This window comes from Cetorhinus maximus, chromosome 23 (genome assembly GCF_964194155.1).
Source record: "Cetorhinus maximus chromosome 23, sCetMax3.hap1.1, whole genome shotgun sequence".
Taxonomy (NCBI): domain Eukaryota; kingdom Metazoa; phylum Chordata; class Chondrichthyes; order Lamniformes; family Cetorhinidae; genus Cetorhinus; species Cetorhinus maximus.
Window position 1 is genome coordinate 8586862 of NC_135901.1, and position 25697 is coordinate 8612558.

Genomic DNA, 25697 nt, shown 5'->3' on the forward strand with positions numbered 1-25697 from the left:
CCCTTATTCAGAGGGCATTTAGGAGTCAACCGCATTGTGAATGTGGAGTCACATGTAGGCCAGACCAGGCAAGGACAGCAGATTTCCTTCCCTAAAGGGCATTAGTGAACCAGATGGGTTTTGACGACAAACAACAATGGTTTCATGGTCATTATTAGACTTTTAATTCCAGATTTTTATTGAATTCAAATTTCACCATCTGCTGTGGTAGCATTCAAACCCGGGACCCCAGAGCATTACCCTGGATCGCTGGATTACCAGTCCAGTGACAAAACCACTATGCCACCGCCTTCCCCTAGTGTTCTCATAGAGGCCAGAGTCTTGTGTAGCCCAGACTGGAGGCAGGTTCCCTTCCCTGAAGGACATTAATGAACCAGTTGGGTTTTTACAAAAAATCCGACAGCTTTCATGGTAATTTTTTCCTAGTTCTGGCCCCAAAAATTACCAGAATCATTAAGTTCAATTTCACAACCTGCCTTTGTGTTTCTGTGGGTTCTCTCTCACTCCCTTTTTTTCTGTTTTAAATCAATTTCACAGGATATTAGAAGGGGAGAATTTTTCAGTCAGGAAACTCAAACCAAACATCACATCAGAATCTGAGAGAGTCGCCCAATTTGTTGTAACCAGAATATCATCGGATTTTGAACATGGAAGGAAAAAGTACCGTTCACAGTGGAGACAAACTGTGGAAATGTGGAGACTGTGAGGAGGGATTCAGATTTCCATCTGACCTGGAAACTCATCGACGCAGTCACACTGGAGAGAGGCCATTCACCTGCTCCGTATGTGGGAAGGGATTCACTCAGTCATCCAGTCTGCTGAGACACCAGCGAGTTCACAGAGGTGAGAGACCATTCACCTGCTCTGACTGTGGGAAGGGATTCGCTCAGTCATCCAACCTGTTGAGACACCAGCGAGTTCACACTGGGGAGAGACCATTTACTTGCTCCAAGTGTGGGAAAGGATTCGCTCGGTCATCTGACTTGCTGACACACCAGCGAGTTCACACTGACGAGAGACCTTTTAAATGTTCAGACTGTGGGAAGTGCTTTAAAAGTTCCCGGGACCTGATGCTCCATCAACGTGTTCACACGGACGAGAGACCATTCAGGTGCTTGCACTGTGGGTCTGGGTTCAGACAGTCATCTCAACTCACTGAACACCAGCGAGTTCACACCGGCGAGAGGCCATTCACCTGCTCTGACTGTGGGAAGGGATTCGCTCAGTCATCCAACCTGCTGACACACCAGCGAGTTCACACTGGAGAGAGACCTTTCACCTGTTCTGACTGTGGAAAGGGATTCACTCAGTTATCCACCCTGCTGAATCACCAGAGTGTTCACACTGATAAGAGACCTTTTAAATGCCCAGACTGCGGAAAGTGCTATAAAAAGTCCAGGGAGCTGATGTCCCATCAACGTGTTCACACTGATAAGAGACCTTTTAAATGCCTGGACTGCGGAAACTGTTTTAAGAGTTCTGGGGAACTGATGCGCCATCAACGTATTCACACTGACGAGAGACCATTCAGGTGCTCTCAGTGTGGGACTGGGTTCAAGACATCATCTGATCTCACTGTACACCAGCGAGTTCACACCGGGGAGAGGCCGTTCACCTGTCCCAACTGTGGGAAGGGATTCACTCAGTCATCCACCCTACTGACACATCAGCGAGTTCACACTGGGGAGAGACCGTTCATCTGCCCCAAGTGTGGAAAGAGATTCACACAATCATCCAACCTAATGAGACACCGGCGAATTCATAAGTAACTAGAGTGATTGGGTTTTGCTGGAAATCACAGAGGACTGAACCGTGTTCATTGGGTCTGTTTCTACTGATGTTAATAATTTCCAACACAGTTACATGGGCTAATATTTTAGATAAAAGTCAAATAAATCAGCTTTGTGTTGAATACATTGTGTTGAATCTTTCTAATATTTCTAACACAAGTTAATTACTTTCGAAGGTTTCTCTCACTCCCCGTCTCCTCCATCCTCACCTTCCAACAAGTATGAGGAGATCATGGAATTTCCTTGTCACTAAGATTGAAACAATCCAATCAGCTGCCTCTGCTGCTTCCCTCCCTTATACTAGTGCACCGGGCCAAACTGTCTCCAAAGTTCCTCCTTACCTGAGCCCTGAACTCACATCTTTCTCCAGTTTCTCTCCCTTCTCCCATCATGCCCTGCAGTCTATTCTAGGGCTTCTCGGCACGACTACCAATGGTGCAGTGATTGAAATGGGGGATGCACAGGGGGCCAGAATTAGAGGAGGGGGTTGTGGAGATGGAGGGTCTGTCTGTGAGTTAAGACATAGGGTGACAGAATTTTGGATGACCCAAGGTTACAGGGGGCAGAATGTGGGAGACCAGCCAGAGGGTGTCGGAATAGTCGAGTTTGGAGGTGATAAAGGCGTGGATGAGATATTCGGCAGCAGATGAGCTGAGACGGGGGAGGAGACGAGTGATGTTACGGAGGTATAAATGAAGGGTTAAGCTTGATGGAAGTTGGATATGTAATAGCAGGAGATTGTTTAAGTGGAGGATAAAGGTCGATAACTCCCCAGAACAGGTAAAGCACCGGTTAGATACAGAAAAGCCTTCTCCAGTGTTGGGAATTTTTCTATGTTCTTTATCACCATCTCATTTTGCCTTGCACCATCATCCCTTTCGCTGAATAATCCCTCCTGCCTTCCACAGACCTGCCCTCTTTTGTTTTTTACCCCACCTCTCTAACTTCTGGAGCTGAAAGGTTGACCTTGTTTCTCTCCCTGCAGAAGCTGCCAGACCTGCTGAGCGTTTCTAGCACTCGCGATTTTTATTTCAGCTTTTGCAGCATCTGCAGGATTTTGCTTCCGGACTGAGACCGCGTCCTGTGCTGACGTCACAATGAGTACTCAGCGGAGGACCTGCCGCCCACTCGGTCCTTCAGCCTTTGCCCGCGCTCTCGCTATTGGTCGGGATGCACGTCAGTCACCAGCCCAGGCCCCGGCCCCACAGAGATAAAACAAAAAACTACTGCGGATGCTGGAAATCCAAAACAAAAACAGAATTACCTGGAAAAACTCAGCAGGTCTTGTAGCATCGGTGGAGAAGAAAAGAGTCGACGTTTCGAGTCCACATGACCCTTCAACAGAACTGAAGTATAGTTAGGAGAGGGGTGAAATATAAGCTGGTTTAAGGTGGGGGGGGCGGGGGGAGAGAAGTTGAGGGTGGGGTGGTTGTAGGAACAAGCAAGCAGTGATAGGAGCAGATAATCAAAAGATGTCACAGACAAAAGGATCAAAGAGGTGTTGAAGGTGGTGATATTATTTGAGAAAAGTGCTAATTAAGAATGGAAGACAGGACACTCAAAGTACAGCTCTAGTGGGGGTTGGGTGGAAAGACTAACAAGGTATTAGTTGTAGATTTAAAAATAATGAAAATAGGTGGGCAAAGAAGAATCTATATAAATTATTGAAAAAAAAACAAAAGGGAGGGGGAAGAAACGGGGTGGGGATGGGGGGAGGGGGAGTTTAAGATCTAAAGTTGTTGAATTCAATATTCAGCCCGGAAGGCTGTAAAGTGCCTAGTCGGAAGATGAGGTGCTGTTCCTCAATGAGCAAGCCAAGGACAGACATTTGGGCAAGAGAGCAGGGTGGAGTGTTAAAATGGCAAGCGACAGGGAGGTTTGGGTCTTTCTTGCGGACAGACCGCAGGTGTTCGGCAAAGCGGTCGCCCAGTTTGCGTTTGGTCTCTCCAATGTAGAGGAGACCGCTAGAGGAGACACCTTAACTGGTCTATAGTTTCCTGCTTTCTGTCTCCTTCCTTCTCTTCAATAACGGCGTTACATTTCTGATTTTCGAATTTGCTGTGATCTTTCCAGAATCTAGAGAGTTTTGAAAGATTACAACCAACGCATCCGCTTTCTCTGTAGCCACTTCCTTTAAGACGCTCAGGCCATCAGGTCCAGGAGACTTGTTATCCCTTATTCCCAATAGTTTTCCTAGTAGTTTTTCTCTAGTTGCTTCCTCCCTTTAGCCATTTGATTTTCTACTATTCTTGGGATGCTTTAGGTGTCTTCAACCATCAAGACAGATACAAAATACTTGTTCTGAGAAGTGTTTATCTTTGGCAGTCTTCCATCTCCTGAGATGATTTTTTTTTATTCCTTCATGGGCTTCACTGGCTGGGTCAGCATTTATTGCCCATCCCTAGTTGCCCTTGAGAAGCTGGTGGTGGTGAGCTGCCTTGTTGAACCGCTGCAGTCCATGTGGTATAGGTACACCCACAGTGCTGTTAGGGAAGGAGTTCCAGGATTTTGACCCAGCGACAGTGAAGGAACAGTGATATATTTCCAAGTCAGGATAGTGAGTGGCTTGGAGGGGAACTTCCAGGTGGTGGTGCTCCCATGTGTCCACAGCCCTTGCTCTTCTAGGTGGCAGAGGTCGTGGGTTTAGAAGGTGCTGTCAAAGGAGCCTTGGTGAGTTGCTGCAGTGCATCTCGTAGATGGAACACACACTGCTGCTACTGTGCATCAGTGGTGGAAGGAGTGAATGATTAAGGTGGTGGATGGGGTGCCAATCAAGCAGGTTGCTTTATTCTGGATGGTGTTGAGCTTCTTCAGTGTTGATAGAGCTGCACTCATCCAGGCAAGTGGGAGTATTCCATCACACTCCTGACTTGTGCCTTGTAGATGGCGGAGAGTCTTTGGGGAGTCAGAAGGTGAGTTACTCGTCGCACGATTCCTAGCCTCTGACCTGCTGTTGTAGCCATAGTATTTATATGGATAGTCCAGTTCAGTTTCTGGTCAATGGTAACCTCCAGGATGTTAAGACTGGGGGATTCAACGATGGTAATGCCATTGAATGTTAAGGGATGGTTTGTGCTGTGGTGGTGAACTCTGTGTTAAGCATAACCTGGTGTGGCTGAGGGCCCTACACAGTCATGGAGGCCTCTGCTCCATGTGCTGAAGATAAAGGCAGTGGGCTGAGAAGGTGCAGGATTCAATGGCCTCTGTTTGCTCTGGGCCCTCATCTCAGCCAGCTGAGCTTTCCGTTTCTTCACACCACTTCCAAGGCCCTGCCAAGCAGTCAGCTTCCAGAGGACACAGCCATTGGCAACTGTCTCCCCGTTGTCAGTGTCAATGTCCTCCATCTTCATATCCTCCTTGCAGTGGAGAGCTGGATGTCCAGAGGATTGTTACCCAGTGGCCAGTTCACCTACAGAAGAGCTCTGGGTAAACAGCCATCATCTATCCGATGGGTGTGGCTGAGCCAGCACTTTTACTTTGTAATGAGCGGCTGTTGATGGAATTAGCGTGTGCCAGGGCCTCCGAGTTGATGACTGAGAGATGCTGAGGAAACGTGTTGAGATGACAAAGGTGGAAACTGTTCAGCCTTTTCTCCTGCCCTGCATATGTTGTCCAGGTCTCACCACTGTCGAGGAATGTGCTGAGGACGCGGGCTTGGCAGACTCACAGATTGGTTCTTGGTCAGGTTGCTGTTGTTCCACATTCTCTTAAAAGTTTATCGATGTACACTTTTATATATATCTACAATTAATAAATAATATATAAACATTTTAATTATTGTATTATTTTTGCCTGTGATTCCTCCCCCACTCTGCCCCCTGTCCCAGAACAGCCCCAGTTTCCAGTCCTAGCTCTGTGCTGCCTCAGCTGCTCTCACCTGGGGACAGCGCCTCACAACCTGCTTCAGCGCACCTGAGCTCCACACCACACCCTGCCCCCCGCCGCACCATCATTGGTTGGAGGACCCACCCCCAATCTGTCCTCCAGTTCCACCCACCCTCTCCATATTGGTTGGAGCGCACATCAGTCACCGCCCCCTCCCCAATTGTGATCACCTGGTCTGCTCTGCCCAGCTCCGCATCCGCTCCAGTTGGTGTCCCGTTAACCCCGGTCCAACTCTCAGGTTTGTACTTTATTTGGTACTTCTCCCTGCCCACTTCTCCACCCCCACCCAACATCACCACCCCTGGGTATGTCCTGTCCCACTGGAAGAACAGGCCCTGCAGAGGTGGCAGCACAGTGGTATACAGCTGAGAGGGAGTTGCCCTGAGAGCCCTCTACATTGACTCTAGACCCCATGAAGTCTCATGGCATTAGGTGAAACATGGGCAAGGAAACCTCCTGCTGATTACCACGTACTGTCCTCCCTCAGCTGATGAATGAGTGCTCCTCCATGTTGAGCACCACTTGGAGGAAGCACTGAGGGTGGCAAGGGCGCAGAATGTAACCTGGGTGGGGGACTTCAGAGTCTATCACTAAGAGTGGCTCGGTAGTACCACTACTGACTGAGCTGACCGAGACCTAACTGACATAGCTGCTACACTGAGTCTGCGGCAGGTGATGAGGGAACCAAGAAGAGGGAAGAACACATTTGACCTCATCCTCACCAACCTGCCTACCACAGATGCAACTGTCCATGACAATATCAGTAGGAGTGACCACCGCACAGTCCTCATGGAGAGAAAGTCTCACCTTCAAATTGATGATACCCTCCACAGTGGCACTGCCACCGTGCTAAATGGGATAGATTTTGAACAGATCTAGCAACTCAAGACTGGGTATCCATGAGGCGCTGTGGGCAGCAGCAGCAGAATTGCACTCAAAAAGAATCTATAAAGAATAGCCTGGCAAATCCCCCACTCTACCATTACCATCAAGCCAGGGGACCAACACTGGTTCAATGAAGAGTGCAGGGGGGCATGCCAGGAGCAACATCAGGCATAAAGATAAAGTTTCAACCTTTTGAAGCTATAACACAGGACTACTTGTGTGCCAAACAGCATAAGCAGCAAGTGATAAACGGCTAAGCAATCCCACAACCAATGGACCAGATCCAAGCTCTGCAGTCCTGCCACATCCAGTCATGAATGGTGGTGGACAATTAAACGACTCACTGGAGTAGGAGGCTTCACAAGTATCCCCATCCTCAATGATGGAGGAGCTCAGCACATCAGTGTAAAAGATGAGGCTGAAACATTTGCTACAATCTTCAGCCAGAGGTGCCGAGTGGATGATCCATCTCGGGCTCTTCCGGAGGTCCCCAAAATCACAGATGCCAGTCTTCAGCCAATTGAATTCACTCCAAATGCTGTCAAGAAGTGGCTGAAGGCACTGACTGAGAGGGCGGGGCCGGACAGTGACTGAAGCATGCGCAGTACAGGTAATGGCGATGGGGAGACGGGTCCACAATGGGTAAAGGGGGGAGATGGCGGGGCGGAGGGAGCGATGGATCCGGCGGGTGGACGGAGAGGCTCCGGAAACATGTTGTGTAAACCGCAAACCCCGGAAATAAACTGACCGGTCCCCCTCCCCTGTTTACACCGAGCGGGGCCGCAGCTCCCAGATCAATGAAGAGCCGGTTTGTATCAGGCTGGACATTGGTTCCAGAGGCTGGTCCCTGGTCTCCAGAGTCGGTTCTTTATCATTGAATCATTGAATGGTTACAATACAGACAGAGGCCATTCAGCCCATCCTGCCTGTGCTGTCTCTCTGCAGGAGCAAATCAGCTCGTCCCACTCCTCTGCCCTTTCATTAACAAGACCAGCAGCAGATATTACCCATCCCCAGTTACCTGTGGAGAAGATGATGTTTGACCTCCTTGAACTGCTGTAGTCCATGTGGTGAAGGTGCTCCCATAGTGATGTGGGGTAAGGAGTGACAACGATGATGAAGGAACAGCAATATATGTCCAAATCAACAACAACAACAATGTGTATTTATATAACACATTTCATGTAATAGACCTTTCCAGGGTGTTTCACAGGTGTTTTATAAAGCAACATTTGGCACAGAGTCATGTAAGGAGATATGAGGGCAGATCACCAAAGGCGTAAAAAAACCAGAGGTAAGTTTTAAGGATAACCTTAAAGTAGAAAAGTGAGGTCGAGATGTGGAGGGGTTTAGAGAGGAAATCCCAGAGCTTATGCTGTTGGCAGCTGAAGATGTGGTCACCAAAGATGGAACAATTAAAATCAGGAGAGCTCAGGATGTCAGAATTAGAGAAGCACAGATATCTGGGAAGCTTGTGAGGTTGGAGGAGATTACAGAGCTATGGCGGGCAGTCACCATGATTGTAGAGTCCGGTTGGGCAGTCACCATGGTTACAGAGTTATGGCAGGCCGATACCATGGTTACAGAGTTATGGCGGACAGTCACCATGGGTACAGAGTTATGGCGGACAGTCACCATGGGTACAGAGTTATGGCAGGCTGTGAGCATGAAGGGATTTGAAAGCAAGGATGGGAAATTTAAAATTTTGGAACTTCGTAACCTGGAGACTTTGTAGGTCAGTGAGCACAGGATTGAAGGGTGAACATTCGTGCCACACAAATGTCAGGCAATGACCGTCACTAACAACAGTGAATCTGACCATCTCCCTGTGACATTCAATGGCATTACCATCGTTCAATCCCCTACTATCAACATCCTGGGAGTTACCATTGACCAGAAACTGAACTGGACTAGCCATAGAAATACTGGGGCGACAAGGGCAGGTCAGAGGCTGGGAATTCTGTGGAGAATAACTTACCTCCTGACTCCCCAAAACCTGTCCACCATCTACAAGGCACAAGTCAGGGATGTGATGGAATATTGGAATATCCACTTGCCTGGATGAGAGCAGCTCCAACTACACTCAAAGCTCAACACCATCCTGGATAAAGCATCTCACTTAACTGGCACTCCAGTCACTTAAACATTCACTCCCTCCATAACCAATGCACAGCAGCAGCAGTGTGTACCATCTACAAAATGCACGGCTGCAACTCAGAAGGATTCTTTGACAGCACATTCCGAACACACGGCCACTACCATCTGGAAGGACAAGGGCAGCAGATAGATGGGAACACCACCACCTGGAAGTTCCCCTCCAAGTCACTCACCATCCTGACTTGGAAATATATCGCCGTTCCTTCACTGTCACTGGAACTCCCTCCCTAACAGAACTGTGGATGTACCTACGCCACATGGACTGCAAAGAGAATTGGACATCCCCACCAGCTTCTCAAGGGCAATTAGGGATGGGTGATAAATGCTGCCCTAGCCAGTGACACCCACACCCCGTAAAATAATTTTTAAAAAAGACAGAGGTGATGGGTGAACAAGACTTGGTGTGAATAAGCGCACGGGTAGCAGAGTTTTGAATGACCTCAAGATTGCAGAGAAGTTGATTGTAGGACACTGGCCAGGAGTGTGTTAGGATAGTTAAATCTCGAGATAACAAAAGAATGGTTGAGAGTTTCAGCAGCAGATAAGCTGAGACTAGGATGGAATCGGGTGATGTTTACAAGGTGGAAATAGGCGGTCTCAGGGATGTAACAGGTATGTAGCTGAAAGCTCGACTCGGTTTTAAAGATGACTCCATGGTTGTGAACAGTCTGATTCAGTCTCAGACAGTTGCCAGGGAGAGGGATGGAGTCAGTGATTAGGGAGTGGAGCTTGTAGTGGGGACTGAAGACAATGGTTTCAGTCATCCCAATATTTAAGTGGAGGTAATTTCTGTTCATCCAGTACTGGATGTCAGACAAGTCAGGATGGTGTGTGACTTGGAAGGGAACGTGGAGGTGATGGAGTTCAAAAACACCTGATACCCTGGTCCTTCTAGGTGGTGGGGGTTGAAGGTTTAGGATGTTCTGTAGTTCTGGTCAAGCTGTCGATATAAAGAATTCCTCTCCTTTGTCTCCTGCCTCTCCCACTTCTTTCTCTCTCCCTTTCAGCCCTCCCATAGAGGACAGAGTCTTGTGCAGGCCCAGACCGGGTGGCAGGTTCCCTTCCCTCAAGGACATTAATGGACCAGTTGGGTTTTGATGACAATCCAGCAGTCTTCATGGTCACTTTTTCCTAGTGCCGGCCTCACAAATTGCCAGATTCATTCAGCTCAATTTCACAACCTGTTTTTGTGTTTTTGTGGGTTCTCTCTAACTCCCTTTTTTTCCTGTTTTCGATCGATTTGACAGGGTATTAGAAAGTGAGGATTTGCAGTTGAAAAGTGAAACCAAACATCACATCAGGATTTGACAGGGTCGCCCAATTTATCATAAGTATCATCAGAATTTGAACATGGAAGGAAAAAGCACCGTTCACAGTTGGGAGAAACCGTACACGTGTTCTGTGTGTGGACAAGGCTTCAACCGATCATCTAACCTGTCAAAACATAAATGCAGTCACAACAGGGAGAAACCGTGGAAATGTGGGGACTGTGGGAAGGGATTCAATTACCCCTCAGAACTGGAAACTCATCAGCGCAGTCACACAGGAGAGAGGCCATTCACCTGCTCTGAGTGTGGGAAGGGGTTCACTAAGTCATCCACTCTGCTGACACACCAGCGAGTTCACACTGGGGAGAGGCCGTTCACCTGCTCTGTATGTGGGATGGGATTCACTCAGTCATCCACTCTGCTGACACACCAGCGAGTTCATACCAGGGAGAGGCCTTTCATCTGCTCCATGTGCGGGATGGGATTCACTCACTTATCCACCCTGCGGACACACCATCGAGTTCACACTAGGGAGAGACCGTTCGCCTGCTCTGTGTGTGGGAAGGGGTTCATTAATTCCTCCAACCTGATGACACACCAAAGAGTTCACACTGACGAGAGATCTTTTAAATGTCTGGACTGCGGGAAGTGTTATAAAACTTCTCAGGAACTGATGTACCATCAACAAGTTCACACTGATGAGAGACCGTTCAGGTGCTCTGACTGTGGGACTGGGTTCAGACGATCATCTCATCTCGCTGTACACCAGCGCACTCACACTGGAGAGAGACCGTTCACCTGCTCTGACTGTGGAGAGGAATTCACTCAATCATACACCCTGCTGAGACACCAGCGAGTTCACACTGGGGAGAGGCCATTCACCTGCTCTGAGTGTGGGAAGCATTTCACTCAGTCATCTGCACTGCTTAGACACCAGCGAGTTCACAGTGGGGAGAGGCTATTCACCTGTTCCAATTGTGGGAAGAAATTCACTCAGTCATCCAACCTGCTGAGACACCAGCGAGTTCACACTGGGGAGAGGCCGTTCACCTGCTCCGATTGTGGAAAGGGAGTCACTCAATCATCCAACCTGCTGAGACACCAGTGAGCTCACAAGTCACAACAGTGATTGGATTTTGCTGTTAATCAAATCCCGGACTGAACTGTGTTCATTTGGTCTGTTAATAAGCTGCACCCTAGTTATAGAGGCTAATATCCTGGACAAAGATCAAGTTTGTTTTCTTTGTGATAACCACACTGTGTAATGTCTTTTTAGTATCTCTGAAACAAGTTAGTTCCTTTTGAAGGGCTCTCCCTCTCCCCCATCTCCTCCATCCTCACCTCCAACAACAAGTGTGAGGCGCTCATGGAGCTTCTTTGTCACTAAGATTGAGACAATCTGATCAGCTGCTTCCCTCCCTTTCATTAGCCCACTCGGTCATTCTGTCTTTAAACTTCCCCCTTGTCTAAACTCACATCTTTCTCCGGTTTCCCTCCTACCTTCCATCATACCCCCTCATTTCTCATCTTGTCCATGAGACCTGCCTTCTTCTCCCTTTACTCTTTCCCCACTTAAAGCACTGATCACTCAACTTCCTTACGTTATCTGATATTGTTAATGGTTCTGTCTCTCTTATGATACTGTCCCTCACACCTTTAAATTCACCCTCATCATCCACCCCAAAAAACCTTTCACACCACCGTCTTTGCAAATATTACCACCCCATCTCCAACCTCCCTTTCCTCACCAAAGTCCTTGAAGTTGGTGTTCCCCAAGGATCTATCCTTGGCCCCTCCTATTTCTCATCTACATGCTGCTACTAGGCGACATCACCCAAAAGCACCGTGTTAGTTTTCACATGTACACTGAGAACGCCCAGCTCTACTTCACCACCATCCCTCTCCATTCCTCTACTATTACTAAATTATCAAACTGCTTATCCGACATCCCGTACTGGATGAGCAGAAATTTCCTCCAATTAAAAATTGGGAAGACCAAAGCCATTGTCTTCGGTCACCACTACAAATTCCGTTCCCTAACTACCGAGTCCATCCCTCTCCCTAGGAACTGTCTGAGACTGAACCACACTCTTCACAATCTTAGTCTCATATCTGACCCCAAGATGAGCTCCCGACCACATATCCACACCATCACTAATATCGGATATTTCAATCTCCATAACATCTCCTGTCTTCACCCCACCCCAGCTCATCTGCTGCTGAAACCCTCATCCATGTCCGTGTTACCTTTAGACTTGACGATTCCAATACATTTCTGACCAGCCTCTCACGTTCACCCCACTGCAACACGAAAACGTGAGATTATCCAAAACCCATGTGCTTTCTTAGACCATGTCTCATTCACCCATCACCCCTGTGCTCACTGACCTACATTGGCTCCTGGTCAAGCAATGCCTTGACTTTAAAATTTACATCCTTGTTTTCAAATTCCTCCATTGCCCTGTCCCTCCCTATCTCTGTAATCTCCAGTTTCACACATCCTGTGAGATATCTGCACCCTTCTCATTCTGGCCTCTTGAACATCCCTGATTTTAATTACTCCCCCAATGGTGCATGTGCCCATGCATGAAACTCTGAAATTCTCTCCTTAAACCTCTCTAGCTCTCTCTCCTGATTAAAGTTGCTTGTTAAAATCTGCCTCTCCAATCAGCTTTTGGACATCTGTTCAAATAAAGACCAATGTGACTCAGTGTTAATTTTTTCTTTATGATAACTCCCCCGAAGCACCTTGGGATGTTTTATTACATTAAACATGTTATATAAATACAATTTCTTACTGTTTTACAATAGCCAGTTTGCACATGGTAAGATTCCACAAACAGCAATCAGACGATGACCGATTAATCCAGTCTTTTTTGGTGTCAGTTAAAGCATGAATGTTGGTCCCACTGCACCAGGAGAACTCCCCTGTGGACAGTATGTGGGGTTGTTGAGATCTCCTGAGCTGAGAGTGGAGCTGATTGAGCTGTTGGGTCTGCAGTGTACCTTGAAGAACCGCTGTCTGGGATCTTTCCTCTTAATTCACTAACCCCCTGAAGTTGTTTATGCAATAAAATAGTTAGTTGATCTGAATTTAATCTTTGGAGAAAAATCTACAACTTTAAATCAGCTGTAAAAGAGAAAGAAAATTCTTCTGTTAATTTAACACCTTTCACACCCTCAGAACATCCTAAAGTGATTCACAGTCAGTGATGCATTTTGGAAGGAAGAATGAGGAGAGGCTATAAACTAAATGGTACAATTTTAAACAGAGTGTGTAGCAGCAAAATACTTGGGGATGAAAGTACACACTTCTTTCATTGTGATAAGGCAAGTTGATCAAACTGTTTTTAAAAATGCTAATGGGATTCTCAGTTTATTAATGGAGGCATGGAATACAAAAACAAGGAAGTTATCCTGAATCTTTATAAATCCCTGATTAGCTCAAATATTGTGTTCAATTCTGAGCACTGGGTGAGGGCCCCATTCAGCAAAAGGTATTCAAATAGAACTGGATACAGATAAATCATATCACTGCTAACTGACATTTAGATTTTATTTACTGCTCCTGATACCTGGCACCTGCCGTAATCTCGGGAGAGACCAGTAACTTGTTATTTAAAATAGAAGAAATCTGAAATCTCAGTTATTTATGGAAAGAACGAAGACACAAGATTCCATAATTTAAACAGAAGAATTTTTACTGTACGGGAGTCAAGCAAAGCAAACACTGAACACTTTCTTAGTTAATCACCTATACTCTAAAACCCAAAGTCAACATTAGTTCAACATGAATTAAAAGGCAAATCATGGTCAATTATAAATGATAAATTACACATTAAATGACAGATACAATTATGATAGGTCTTATGATTTGACTTGGCAGTGTATCTCGCTTATATGTCATCAGTCTCAGTCACAACTCAGAACACTGTCTTCCTCACAAGGAATTTCAGCTCCTCTTCTTCTAGGATGTAGCCTGATCTCGAGCCAACAGCAGCGCACAACCAACCTGAGTTCCACGGGCATGGTCTTCACCAAAAATGACACACATCTGCGGAACCACCTCAACTCTGCTCACGACGGTCTGGATGGTGTAGATCCACCAAGTAACAGAAACAGCTGCAGCTCCTGTATCGAGTCTCTATCTTCTTCAGCCTGCCTGGACTGCAGTACTGAACCCATCATCCACCACTGAGCTCTGAGGGCCCTCTGTGACCTTTTATATGATTTTAACCAGGTTCAGTCTTAGTTTCCTTTGAAAGTGGGAGGGTCAGTTCCTTTCTCAGTTTCCCTTTTCAATTAGGGTCTGTCTCAATAATTACAACCTCTGACCACAGATTCCAGAACACACCTCTTAGCTCGAACCATCACATCAACACTTGGAGCAAATGACTGGCCTGAGGCCTGTCTCGGATAAAAACACAAGGACCACTTGTCATCACAGAAATTTACAGCACAGAGGAGGCCATTCAGCCCATCATGTCTGTGCCACCTGAAAATGAGCTCTCCAGTCTAATCCCACTTTCAAGCTCCTGATCCATAGCTCTGTAGGTTACAGCACCTCCAGTGCATTTTGGAGTACTTTTTAAATGCGACTATTTCTGCCTCGACCATCCTTTCAGACAGTGAGTTCTAGACCCTCACCACCCTCTGAGTGACAACATTCCTCAACTCCCTGCTAATCATTTCACCAATGACTTTAAAAATCTGCCACCTGGTCATTGACCTCTCTGTTAATGAAATAGGTCCTTCCTACCCACTTTATCTGGCTCCCTGACCAGAACTGTGCTCAGTACTCTAGCTGTGATCTAACTACTGTTCTTTATAGTTCTAGAATAACCGCTCTCTCACCTCCCATTGACTTCAATGTAATGGAAGCTGACGAATGGAACCTGTCAGCATTTGAAAGACATTTACAAATGATTCGAGGGTTTCTTACAGTTGGGATCTTTCTCTGTTCTGCCCACTCCAGGTGTTAGGTAACAGACTTTGTCTTGGGAATATTGAGCTGGAGTATTGGGCCATGTGTTTCCTTGTTCATCTTGTTGACTCTAAATGTTGAATCTTGTGGTTTCAGACACCAGATAATCAAGCTCACATCAACAGATTATCTTTTCCTGACTTTATTAACAACACTGCAATCATACAGACAGAGTATAGTCCCCCAATCTGGAGAACAGGGATCATGTTGGGGTAGACTCCTTGTTGTTCGAGTATGTCCAAGCTGTAAATGATTCCATCATTTTCTGTGGCTCCTCTCATGACTGAAGTGTCTGACGTGGGATTGACATGGACGCCCACAGAACTGGCAGTTCATGTTGTTGTTGTTGGTACCGGGGGAACTTCTGCAGCTGCTCCACCACTGGTCTTCCTCTGGGCATATTGGATGTTGCGAGTCTGGAGTAGATGGCCTTTGAAACATGCTGAACCAAATTTCAGTGTTTGCCTCCACATGGGCCGGTTGGCTGCAATGTTTTCCCCAGAGAGGTGGTCTGCAATGCAGAAGTTTGTAAGGATCTTTTTTAAGGTGTTCTTGTACCGTTTGTACTGACCACCTTGATGTTGTTTACCCTGAGACAGTTCCCCATTGACGATCTGCTTGGGGATTCTGTCATCATCCATGTGGGGGACATGGCTTGGCCATCTAAGTGGAATTTCCTGGAGGGTGGTCTCCGTGCTGTTGAGCCCAGCACGATGGAGAACCTCTGGAAGGTATGGGAGCTGGGACTTGTCCATGAGAGGAACCAAAGGTCTGAGAACTGAAATAATCCAGAGTTAGATAGGAGAACGTAAGAAACAAGAGCTGGAATAAATCATACAGACTCTAAAACCTGCTCCAACATTTAATCAGATCATGGCTGATCCTCAATTTCAACTCCACTTTCCCACTCAATCCTCATAACCCCTAATTTTCTTAGAGTCCAAAAACCAGTCAATTTCAGCCTGTAACACAGTGAATAAGTGAGCATCCACAATCCTCTGGAGTAGAGAATTCCAAGGATTGACAACCCTCTTAGTGAAGTAAGTTATTCTCATCTCAGTCTGAAAGGCCAGAGATGATGCCTCCTAGCTGTAGAATTTTGGAAACTCTTTCGAGTTATCAACAGTCACAGATTGCAACTCTTTCGAGTACAATCACAGTTCTTGGTTTCTGGGAGTGGGACGTGAACCCACAACCCTGACAGCCTCTCAGAATCTTCCATTAAACTACAGAGAGTATAGGCCCAGTCTACTCAATCTCTCATCATAGCACATTCCATCATCCCAGGAATCAATCTAGTGAACATTCTCAGAGCCTTCCATTAAACTATAGAGAGTATAGGCCCAGTCTACTCAATCTCTCATCATAGCGCAACCCCATCATCCCAGGAATCAATCTCGTGAACATTCTCAGAATCTTCCATTAACCTGCACAGAGAGTATTGTCCCAGTCTATTCAACCTCTGATCATAGCGCAACCCCATCATCCCAGGACTCAATCTACTGAACATTTGTTACAATCCCTCTAAAGCAAGTAAATCCTTCATTAGGTAAGGAGGTCAAAACTGTAAACAGCAGTCCAGATGTGGTCTCACCAGAGCCCTGGACAATTGTAGCAAGACTTCCTTACTCTTGTATTCCAATCCTCTTGGAATCATCACCACCATATCATTTATTTTCTAATTGCTTGCTGCACTTGTATGTTCATTTCCTTTGCTTCTTGTACAAGGAAACCCAAATCCCTCTGAACAACAACATTTAGTTTCTCACTATTCAAGAAAGATTCAGTTTCTCTCTGCTTCTTACCCAAGTGAATAGCCTCACATTTTCCCATATTATACTCAATCTGCCACCTTCTTGCCTACTCATCCAACCTGTCCATGTTCCTTTGCAGACTCCTTGTGTCCTCCTCACAGCTTACTTACCCACCTAACTTGGTATGATCAACAAACTTGAACACATTGGATTCAGTTCCATGAAGTTATTCCTGAATATAGACTGTAAGTATCTGAAACCCCAGTCCTGCTGCTTGCGCTGTTCCAGAATAACAGCCCGCTGACCTCAACATGACATGATTATTCCTAATCTCTGTTTTCTATCCTTTAACCACTCCCCCACCCGTGCTAATATTTTACCCCAACCCCATGAGCCCTGACCTTGTGCAACAACCTTTTGTGTGGCACCTTATCAAATGACTTTTCAAAATTCAATCATTACATATTCCCTTGTTCCCCATTATCAAATCTGCGAGTTACATCCTCAATAAATTCTAACAGCTTTGTCAAACACGGTTCCCCTTTCATCAAACCATGTTGACTTTCGTCTAATCATATTGTCCTTTTCTAAGTGCTCTGTTACCACTGCTTAAAAATAGATTCCAGTACTTTCCTGATGACTGATGTCCAGCTAAATGGCCTGTAGTTCCCTGTTTCCTCTCTCCTGCTTTTCTTGAATATTGGGATTACATTTTCCACCTTCCAATCCATTAGTACCATTCCAGAATCTAGGGAATTTTGGAAAATCACAAGTGGTGCATCCAATATCGGTGCAGCCACCTCTTTCCGAATCCTGGAATGTAGGCAGTGAGATCCAGGGATTTGTCAGCTTTCTATCCCAAAAAGATCCAAAAATGGAGCAGTCAGTAACAAGAAGCCAATGAGTCTCCTTTTATCCTGGAGAAATCAAGGAGTTGGCACACACAAAGGTGATTCATTGGACACCAAACCCCAATTCAGAAAGCCAGAATTCTGTCAGAATGAACATGGTTCAGTCCTGGATGTGATTATCAGCAGCAATATCAGCAGAATCAAACACCTTGTGGACTCACTGGTGTCTCAGCAGGTGGGATAACTGAGTGAATCCCTTCCCACGCTTGGAGCAGAGGAATGGCCTCTCCCCAGTGTGAACTTGATGGTGTCTCTGCAAGGTGGATGAACGACTGAGTCTCTTCCCACACGTGGAGCAGGTGAATGGTCTCTCCTCAGTGTGAACCTGCTGGTGTGTCAGATGCTGGGATGACGTAGTGAATCCCTTCCCACACATGGAGCAGACAAAAGGTTTCTCTCCAGTGTGAACACGCTTGTGTTCAGCAAGTTGGGATGACAAGTGAATCCCTTTCCACACTCAGAGTTGGTGAATGGCCTCTCCCCTGGGTGCACATGTAGTTGTTCAGTGAGGCGGGGTGAACACCTGAATCTCTTCCCACACTCAGGGCAGGTGAACAGCCTCTCCAGTGTGCACACGTAAGTGTTTTGTGATGCCTGAATCTCTTCTCACACTTGGAGCAGGTGAATGGTCTCTCTCCTGTGTGAAGTCCCCGATGTTGAATTAAAAGTGAAGGAACGATGATATATTTCCAAGTCAGGATGGTGAGTGACTTGGAGGGGAACTCCCAGGGGGTTGTGTTTCCACCTATTTGCTGCCTTTGTCCTTCTAGATGGTAGTGGTTGTGGGTTTGGAAGGTGCTGTCAAAGGAGCCTTGGTGAATTACTTGGTAACCTTGTAGATTGTACACACTGTTATGGATAGCAAGCAGGTTACAAAACAGAAAACAGACAGAAGAGGTTAAGAATAGCTACTCAAGACTGGTAAAAGGTGAGAAGTGGTGTTCCACATGGAGCAATGCTAGGACCACTGTTATTCACAATTTACATAAATGATTTGGACCCAGAAATTGAAACTCCAATTTTAAAATTTGGGACAGAGTTACAGTAAATCACTGATAAGAATTCCCAATCAACAAAACTTTGTAGCATAGTTCATTAAATCTTTAATTCTGTTGCCGCCTGAACAAGGACACAAGGACCTGATGCAGTTAATACTGAGCAAGACTGCAACAAAATCCTTGGATCTAAAATGCACACATGAATAAAACAGGGAGTTCCTGGAAACATGCTGCAGGTTCTTCATTACCTGGAGATCAAATGTCTGTTGTATAATTGTCCCAGCAGTTAACACGATCTTGCGAACTTTTGCATGTGTTATTTTAATACAGGCTTTAAACGATATAATTGAACTGCATTTTATTATGTTAAAAGTGCTATATCAATACAAGTTGTTGTTGACGTTGGCTTAAAGTGGTAGATTCAGGACTGTCACTAAAATATCTTTAAAACTTCACAGAATAATCACAGTCACTTTTAAACTGGAAACTTAATCCTGGTGTTTAAGTTTCAGTCAAGGATAGAGCACAGTTTTACCCAGATCTCTGATTTAACAGCACATTTCCAGTCTGCCTGACTCAGGTTGAATAGCCACAGTTGTAAAGGAGCCTTCTGCTCTGCACCTAGGAGCTTTGAACCACCATGGTGACAAACCAGAAATCAGAGGGTTAGATTTATAGGGAGTTTGTATTTTTCCATCCATTTTTCTATGTGGCCTTGGACTCCACACAACCTGACCTTGGTCATCTTTAGGCTGTATGTACTGCACAGAAGTGGCTGTGACACATTTCTTGCACACCTCAGGATTAATCCACATGTGGGTTTTGCTGTCAGTGAAGAGAAATGAGTAAGGCCAAAGTGCCATTTGTCCCTCTCAGCATGACCCTGAAGGACTGTGTCCAGGCTGAAGTTCTGTTCCTGCCGTGCGATCCTCCCCCAGATTGTCCTTTCTGAGCTCCAACCAGGTGATGTTAAACACTCAAGTGGGAAGGATAAAAATCTACAACAATGTGTTCAAACCAAAGCTTGACATGCTATTCGACATCTATACAGAATAATAAACAGCAGCCCAATTATATGGTCCAGTAAAATCTGCAGAAACAACCCCAACTGTCAGAATGAAAGAATTCAATCCTGAACATGATTAACAGCAGCAAAAAATGCAGAATCCAACCCCTACAGTCACTTGTGAACTCGTTGGTGTGTCAGCCAGGAGCCTGACTGAGTGAATCCCTTCCCACACACGGAGCAGGTGAATGGCCTCTCCTCAGTGTGAACTCGTTGGTGTGTCAGCAGATCCTTTTTACTTTTAAAGGCCTTCTCACAGTATGAACATTCAAAGGGTCTCTGATCAGTATGAACAAGTTGGTGTGTCAGAAGGTGGGATGATCGAGTGAATCCCTTTCCACACACGGAACATGTGAATGGCCTCTCACCAGTGTGAACTCGCTGGTGTGTTAGCAGGTCAGATGAATTAGTGAATCCCTTCCCACACATGGAGCAGGTGAATGGCCTCTCCCCAGTGTGAATTCCCTGGTGTGTCAGTAGTTTGGATGGCCGACTAAATAATCGATTAAATCCCTCCCCACACAAAGAACAGATGAACGGACTCTCCCTCGTATGAATGCGCTGGTGTGTCAGCAGGTAGGATGACTGAGTGAACCCCTTCCCACACACGGAGCATTTGAATGGCCTCTCTCCACTGTGAGTTTGCTGGTGCCTCTGAAAGTTTGATGAATGACCGATTGCCTTCCCACACATGGAGCAGATGACTGAACTCTGTTCAGTGTGAACGCGCTGGTGTCTCAGAAGGTTGGATGAATGAGTGAATCCCTTCCCACACATGGAGCAGGTGAACGGCCTCTCCCCAGTGTGGCTGCGTTGATGAATTTCCAGCATTGATGGGGAACCAAATCCCTTCCCACAGTCCCCGCATTTCCATGGTTTCTCCGTGGTGCCGGTGTCCTTGTGGCTGTCCATGTTGGATGATCAGATCAAACCTCGTCCACACAGTTTATTCCCACTGTGAAAGGTGTGAAGCTTTTTCAGGCTGTGCAACTGATTAAAACATTTCTCCGTCCATATTACACATTCAGTGATATCCAGCTCCTGATGTATTGAGTGAATCGGTCAGACTTTGACGTGATGTTTGGTTTGAGTTTCCTGTCAGCAAATCTTCCTGTTCAAATATCCTACAAAAGGGATTCACAAAAGTCAGTACAGGATAGAAATCCAGAACAACACAATCCTAGTTTCTTTCCTTTTTCTAATCTGTTCATGCGATGTTGGTGTCACTTACAAGGCCAGTATTTGTTGCCCATCTGGAATTGCCTTGAGAAGGCGGTGGTGAGCCACTTCCTTGAACTGCCTGTAGTCCACGTGGTGTAGGTGCAGTTCGAAAGAAAGTACCAGGATTTTGACCCAGCAACGGTGAAGGAACAGCGATATATTCCCAAGTCTGACTTATGATGGAAGAAAGGTTATTGATAAAGCAGCTGAAGGTGGTTAGGCCTAGGATACTGCCCTGAGGAACTCCAGCAGCGATGTCCTGGGATTAAGATAACAAAGAATAAATAAAAATACTGACAAATATGAAATAGTGTTGTTGATAAAAGAGATACTCATGCAATTTTTCAGAGATGAATGATTCCTCAGGGGTTCACTCTGACTCCCCTGACTGACTGACTCAGGGTCCAGTCCTCAATCCCCCCCGATTGGTGACTGAACTCGCTGCTCCTTTGCTCCTCCGGCCTCTGAGCTCCTCTTGCTGTTGTTTCCCAGGACAGTCAATGCCCGCTCTCCAACATGACCCTGTCAGATGGAGTTCAGGGGCTCAGAGGAAGAAAAGAAAATGAGGCGGTGAATCTGAGTTGGGAGAAACAAGGAGAGAAACAGGATTCAATGGAGAAACTGAGCGGGGGCCGAGCGCAGCCTCAGGAACAGCGAGTGCGGCTCTCAGAGGCCGAATGAGAGCGGCCGGGCCCGGCGGCCGTGCGGTGATCTCCCCGGGCTGGGGGGTCGGGTGTCGGGGCTGCCCATTAAAGCGATGCTGCAGCGCCTCCCCCATCCTCGCCGCCGCTTCCCGGTTTCTTCTCCATTTCCACCGAGTCCGACTCACAACAAAGAGACCGCCCAGAATGCCCCGCGGCTGGTCCTGGGGAGCATGCGCACTCTCAGCGCCTGGGGGAAAGGAGCGAGTTGAATAGAGAGGTTTCTGGGACGCAGGGGATTGTGGGACTAATGTCGCCATTAATCAGCAGCTGTCTGTAAGTTTTTCACTGCATCCTGACAAAAAGGTCAACGGCATGAAATTCTTTCTTGCTTCTCGATGCACAGATTTTGCATAACCTACTTAATATTATCAGTATTTGCCTCAGTATTGGAGTTGGATGCCCTTGTCTACCCCTGGCCTCCTGAGTAGACCTTTAGTGTTGCATCAGTTTGAACAGGAGTGGAGATGGAGGAGGAGCTTCTGAGCAGTTTTCAGCCCAGTGCAGCCCAACAATTCTCAATGTGTGGGACTACCAAGTGAGGTTGCTAAACAGACACAGCCCCTACAATGTAAACAAATATTGTTTTCAGAACAATAATTTCAGTATAGGCTTTTAATTCATTTACATTTCCTTCTCTTAAATTAATTTTTGTGGCGTGGGCTTTTGCGAGCAAGGCCAGCAAACATAGTGGATGAGTGTGGCTCCAATTACACTCTAGAAGCTCAGCACCATCCTGGACAAGCTGTCCGCTTGAGCCACTCACCACCTTTAACATCCACTCCCTCCACCACCGACACAGAGTGGCAACAGTGCATACCACCTACGAGATGCGCTGAAGCAATTCATTAATTTTGTTCTACAACACTTTTCAAATACACAACCTCTACCACCTAGAAGAACAAGGCGAACAGACACATGCGAACACCAGCATCTACAAGCTCCCCCTACCCCCGCCCCCACACCCCCCCCCCCGCCTCCCCACAAGCCACACACCATCTTGACTTGGGAACTAAATCACTGTTCCTTCACTATTGGTGTATCAAAACCCTGGAACTGCCTTCCTAGCTCCACTGTGGGTGTACCTATGCCACATAAATGTAGCAGTTCAAGAAGGTAGATCACCACCATCTTCTCCAGGGCAATTTTTTTTTTTTTTTTTGTAAAAATATACTTTATTCATAAAATATCTTCAATCACATTCAAAACCATCTCAAAAACAACATTACAAGGGTACAATCCAGGTTAAACTTTTACAAAATGTATCACCAGGTGCATCAGTACAAACAATATTACAATCATTTACAGCCTTTCATTTTGATCTGTACAGCCCGAGGGGCTCTAAACAGTTCCCAGTCTCTCGGTGCGCTGTGGTAGAAAGGTCTTAGACAGCGACCCTTCCCCATTGCGCCTTTGCGGCAGCTGCCCCAAGCTTTAGTGCGTCCCTCAGCACGTAGTCCTGGACTTTGGATTGTGCCAGTCCGCAACAATCGGTCGGGGACAACTCTTTGTGCTGGAAGACCAACAAGTTTCGGGCAGACCAAAGCGCCTCTTTCACCGAGTTGATGATCCTCCAGCTGCAGTTGATGTTTGTCTCGGTGTGTGTCCCTGGGAACAGCCCGTAGAGCACAGAGTCCTGTGTCACAGAACTGCTCGGGATGAACCTCGACAGCAACCACTGCATCCCTCTCCAGACTTTCTTTGCAAAGGCACAATCCACAAGGAGGTGAACAACGGTCTCTTCCCCACCGCAGCCACCTCGAGGGCAACGTGCAGAGGGGGTGAGCCTCCTGGCGTGTAGGAAGGATCTGACGGGGAGGGCCTTTCTCACCACCAGCCAAGCTACGTCTTGGTGCTTGTTGGAAAGTTCTGGCGATGAGGCATTCTGCCAAATGACTTTGACAGTCTGCTCGGGGAACCATCCCACAGGGTCCACCCTCTCCTTATCCCTCAGGGCCTCTAGGACGTTACGTGCTGACCACTGCCTGATGGACTTGTGGTCAAAGGTGTTTTTCTGCATAAATTTTTCCACCAGGGACAGGTGGTACGGCACGGTCCAACTACTTGGAGCGTTCCGCGGCAGCGTGGCCAGACCCATCCTTCGCAACACCGGGGACAGGTAGAACCTCAGCACGTAGTGACACTTGGTGTTTGCGTACTGAGGGTCTACGCACCGCTTGATGCAGCCGCACACAAAGGTGGCCATCAGTATGAGGGCGATGTTGGGCACGTTTTTTCCCCCTTTATCTAGAGGCTTGTACATCGCGTCCCTGCGGACACGATCCATTTTCGACCTCCAGATAAAGCGGAAGATGGCACGAGTGATCGCCGTCGCGCAGGAGTCTGGAATGGGCCAGACCTGCGCCACGTACAGCAACAGCGAGAGTACCTCACACCTGATGACCAGGTTCTTACCCGCAATGGAGAGGGAGCGTCGCTCCCACATGCCCAGTTTCCTTTTCACCATAGCCACTCGCTCCTTCCAGTTTCTAACGCATGCCCCGGTCCCTCCGAACCATATCCCCAGCACCTTCAGGCCGTCAGCCCTGACAGTGAAGGGGACAAAGGATCGGTCAGCCCAGTTCCCAAAGAACATGGCCTCGCTCTTCCCACGATTTACCTTGGCTCCCGAGGCCAGTTCGAACTGGTCGCAGATGTGCATCAGTCTGCGCACCGACAGCGGATCCGAGCAGAAGACGGCGACGTCGTCCATGTACAGGGAGGCTTTTACCTGAGTGCCTCCACTGCCTGGGATCGTCACTCCTCTTATGCCCGGATCCTTCCTGATGGACTCGGCAAAGGGTTCTATGCAGCACACGAAAAGGACAGGCGAGAGAGGGCAGCCCTGCCTGACTCCAGATTTAATCGGAAAGCTATCTGTTTCCCACCCATTGATTGAGACTGCGCTACTGATGTTAGTGTAGAGCAGTTGGATCCAATTTCGAATTCCCTCCCCAAAGCCCATTTTGGAGAGCACATCCCCCATGTAGGTGTGCGATATTCTGTCAAAGGCCTTCTCCTGATCCAAGCTGATGAGGCAGGTATCCACACCCCTGTCCTGTACATAGGCAATCGTATCCCTGAGCAGCGCCAGGCTGTCAGAGATCTTCCTGCCTGGCACAGAGCAGGTCTGGTCAGGGTGAATCACCAATTCCAGAGCGGATTTGACCCGATTGGCGATGACCTTGGACAGAATCTTATAGTCCATATTCAACAGTGAAATGGGTCGCCAATTTCTAATTTCCTCCCTTTCCCCCTTGTGCTTGTAGATGAGGGTGATGATGCCTTTCCTCATGGATTCTGACATACTACCGGCCAGGAGCATACTCTCGTACACTCCTAGCAGGTCTGGGCCGATCAAGTCCCACAGAGCCGAATACAACTCCGCCGGCAAGCCGTCACTTCCGGGGGTTTTACTCTTCTCGAAGGACTCAAGGGCCTTAGTCAGTTCATCAGGAGTTAGCGGTTTGTCTAGGCTCTCCCGCGTACTGTGGTCTAAGACCTCCGTGATAGAGGACAGGAAGGACTGGGAGGCCGTGCTGTCCGTGGGCTTCCCGTCATACAGTCCGGCATAAAAGGATTTGCTGATCCTCAGAATGTCGGACCGTGATGACTTTACTGAGCCGTCTTCTTCCTTCAGGCTGCTGATCACAGAGCGCTCTCTGTGTACCTTTTGGAAGAAGAAACGTGAGCACGTCTCATCCTGCTCCACGGAGCGGACCCTGGAACGGAAGATGATCTTGGAGGCCTCCGAGGCAAAGTGCGAGGCTTGCTGGCCCTTCACCTCTTGGAGCTCCTCCTTGACATCGACCCCCATCGACTGCAGCCGGAGCAGATTCTGCATCTTTTTCTGGAGTCGGGACATTTCCCTCTGTTCCTTTCTAGCTTTCTGGGTGCCTTTGCGGATGAAAAACCTCTTGATGCTTCCCTTGATCGCTTCCCACCAGTGTGTCAGGGACTCAAAGAGGGGTTTCACGGTTCTCCAACCTTTGTAATCCCTCTTGAGCTCCTCAATGTTCTCTGGGGTCAGCAGTTGCACATTTAGCTTCCATGCCCCCCTGCCCACCCTCAGGTCCT

At 47.2% G+C, this 25697-nt stretch overlaps 1 protein-coding gene across 1 annotated transcript in view; it reads left to right on the forward strand.

The window, feature by feature from the left end:
• Positions 1-25697, forward strand: part of LOC144698158 (uncharacterized) — a 51097-nt gene that overhangs the window by 17043 nt on the left and 8357 nt on the right. Inside the window, exons 4-6 of the mRNA XM_078570101.1 lie at positions 700-1765; positions 10256-10354; positions 10691-11089. Of these exons, the coding sequence (XP_078426227.1) occupies positions 700-1765; positions 10256-10354; positions 10691-11089 (1564 nt within the window). The remainder of the gene's footprint in view (positions 1-699; positions 1766-10255; positions 10355-10690; positions 11090-25697) is intronic.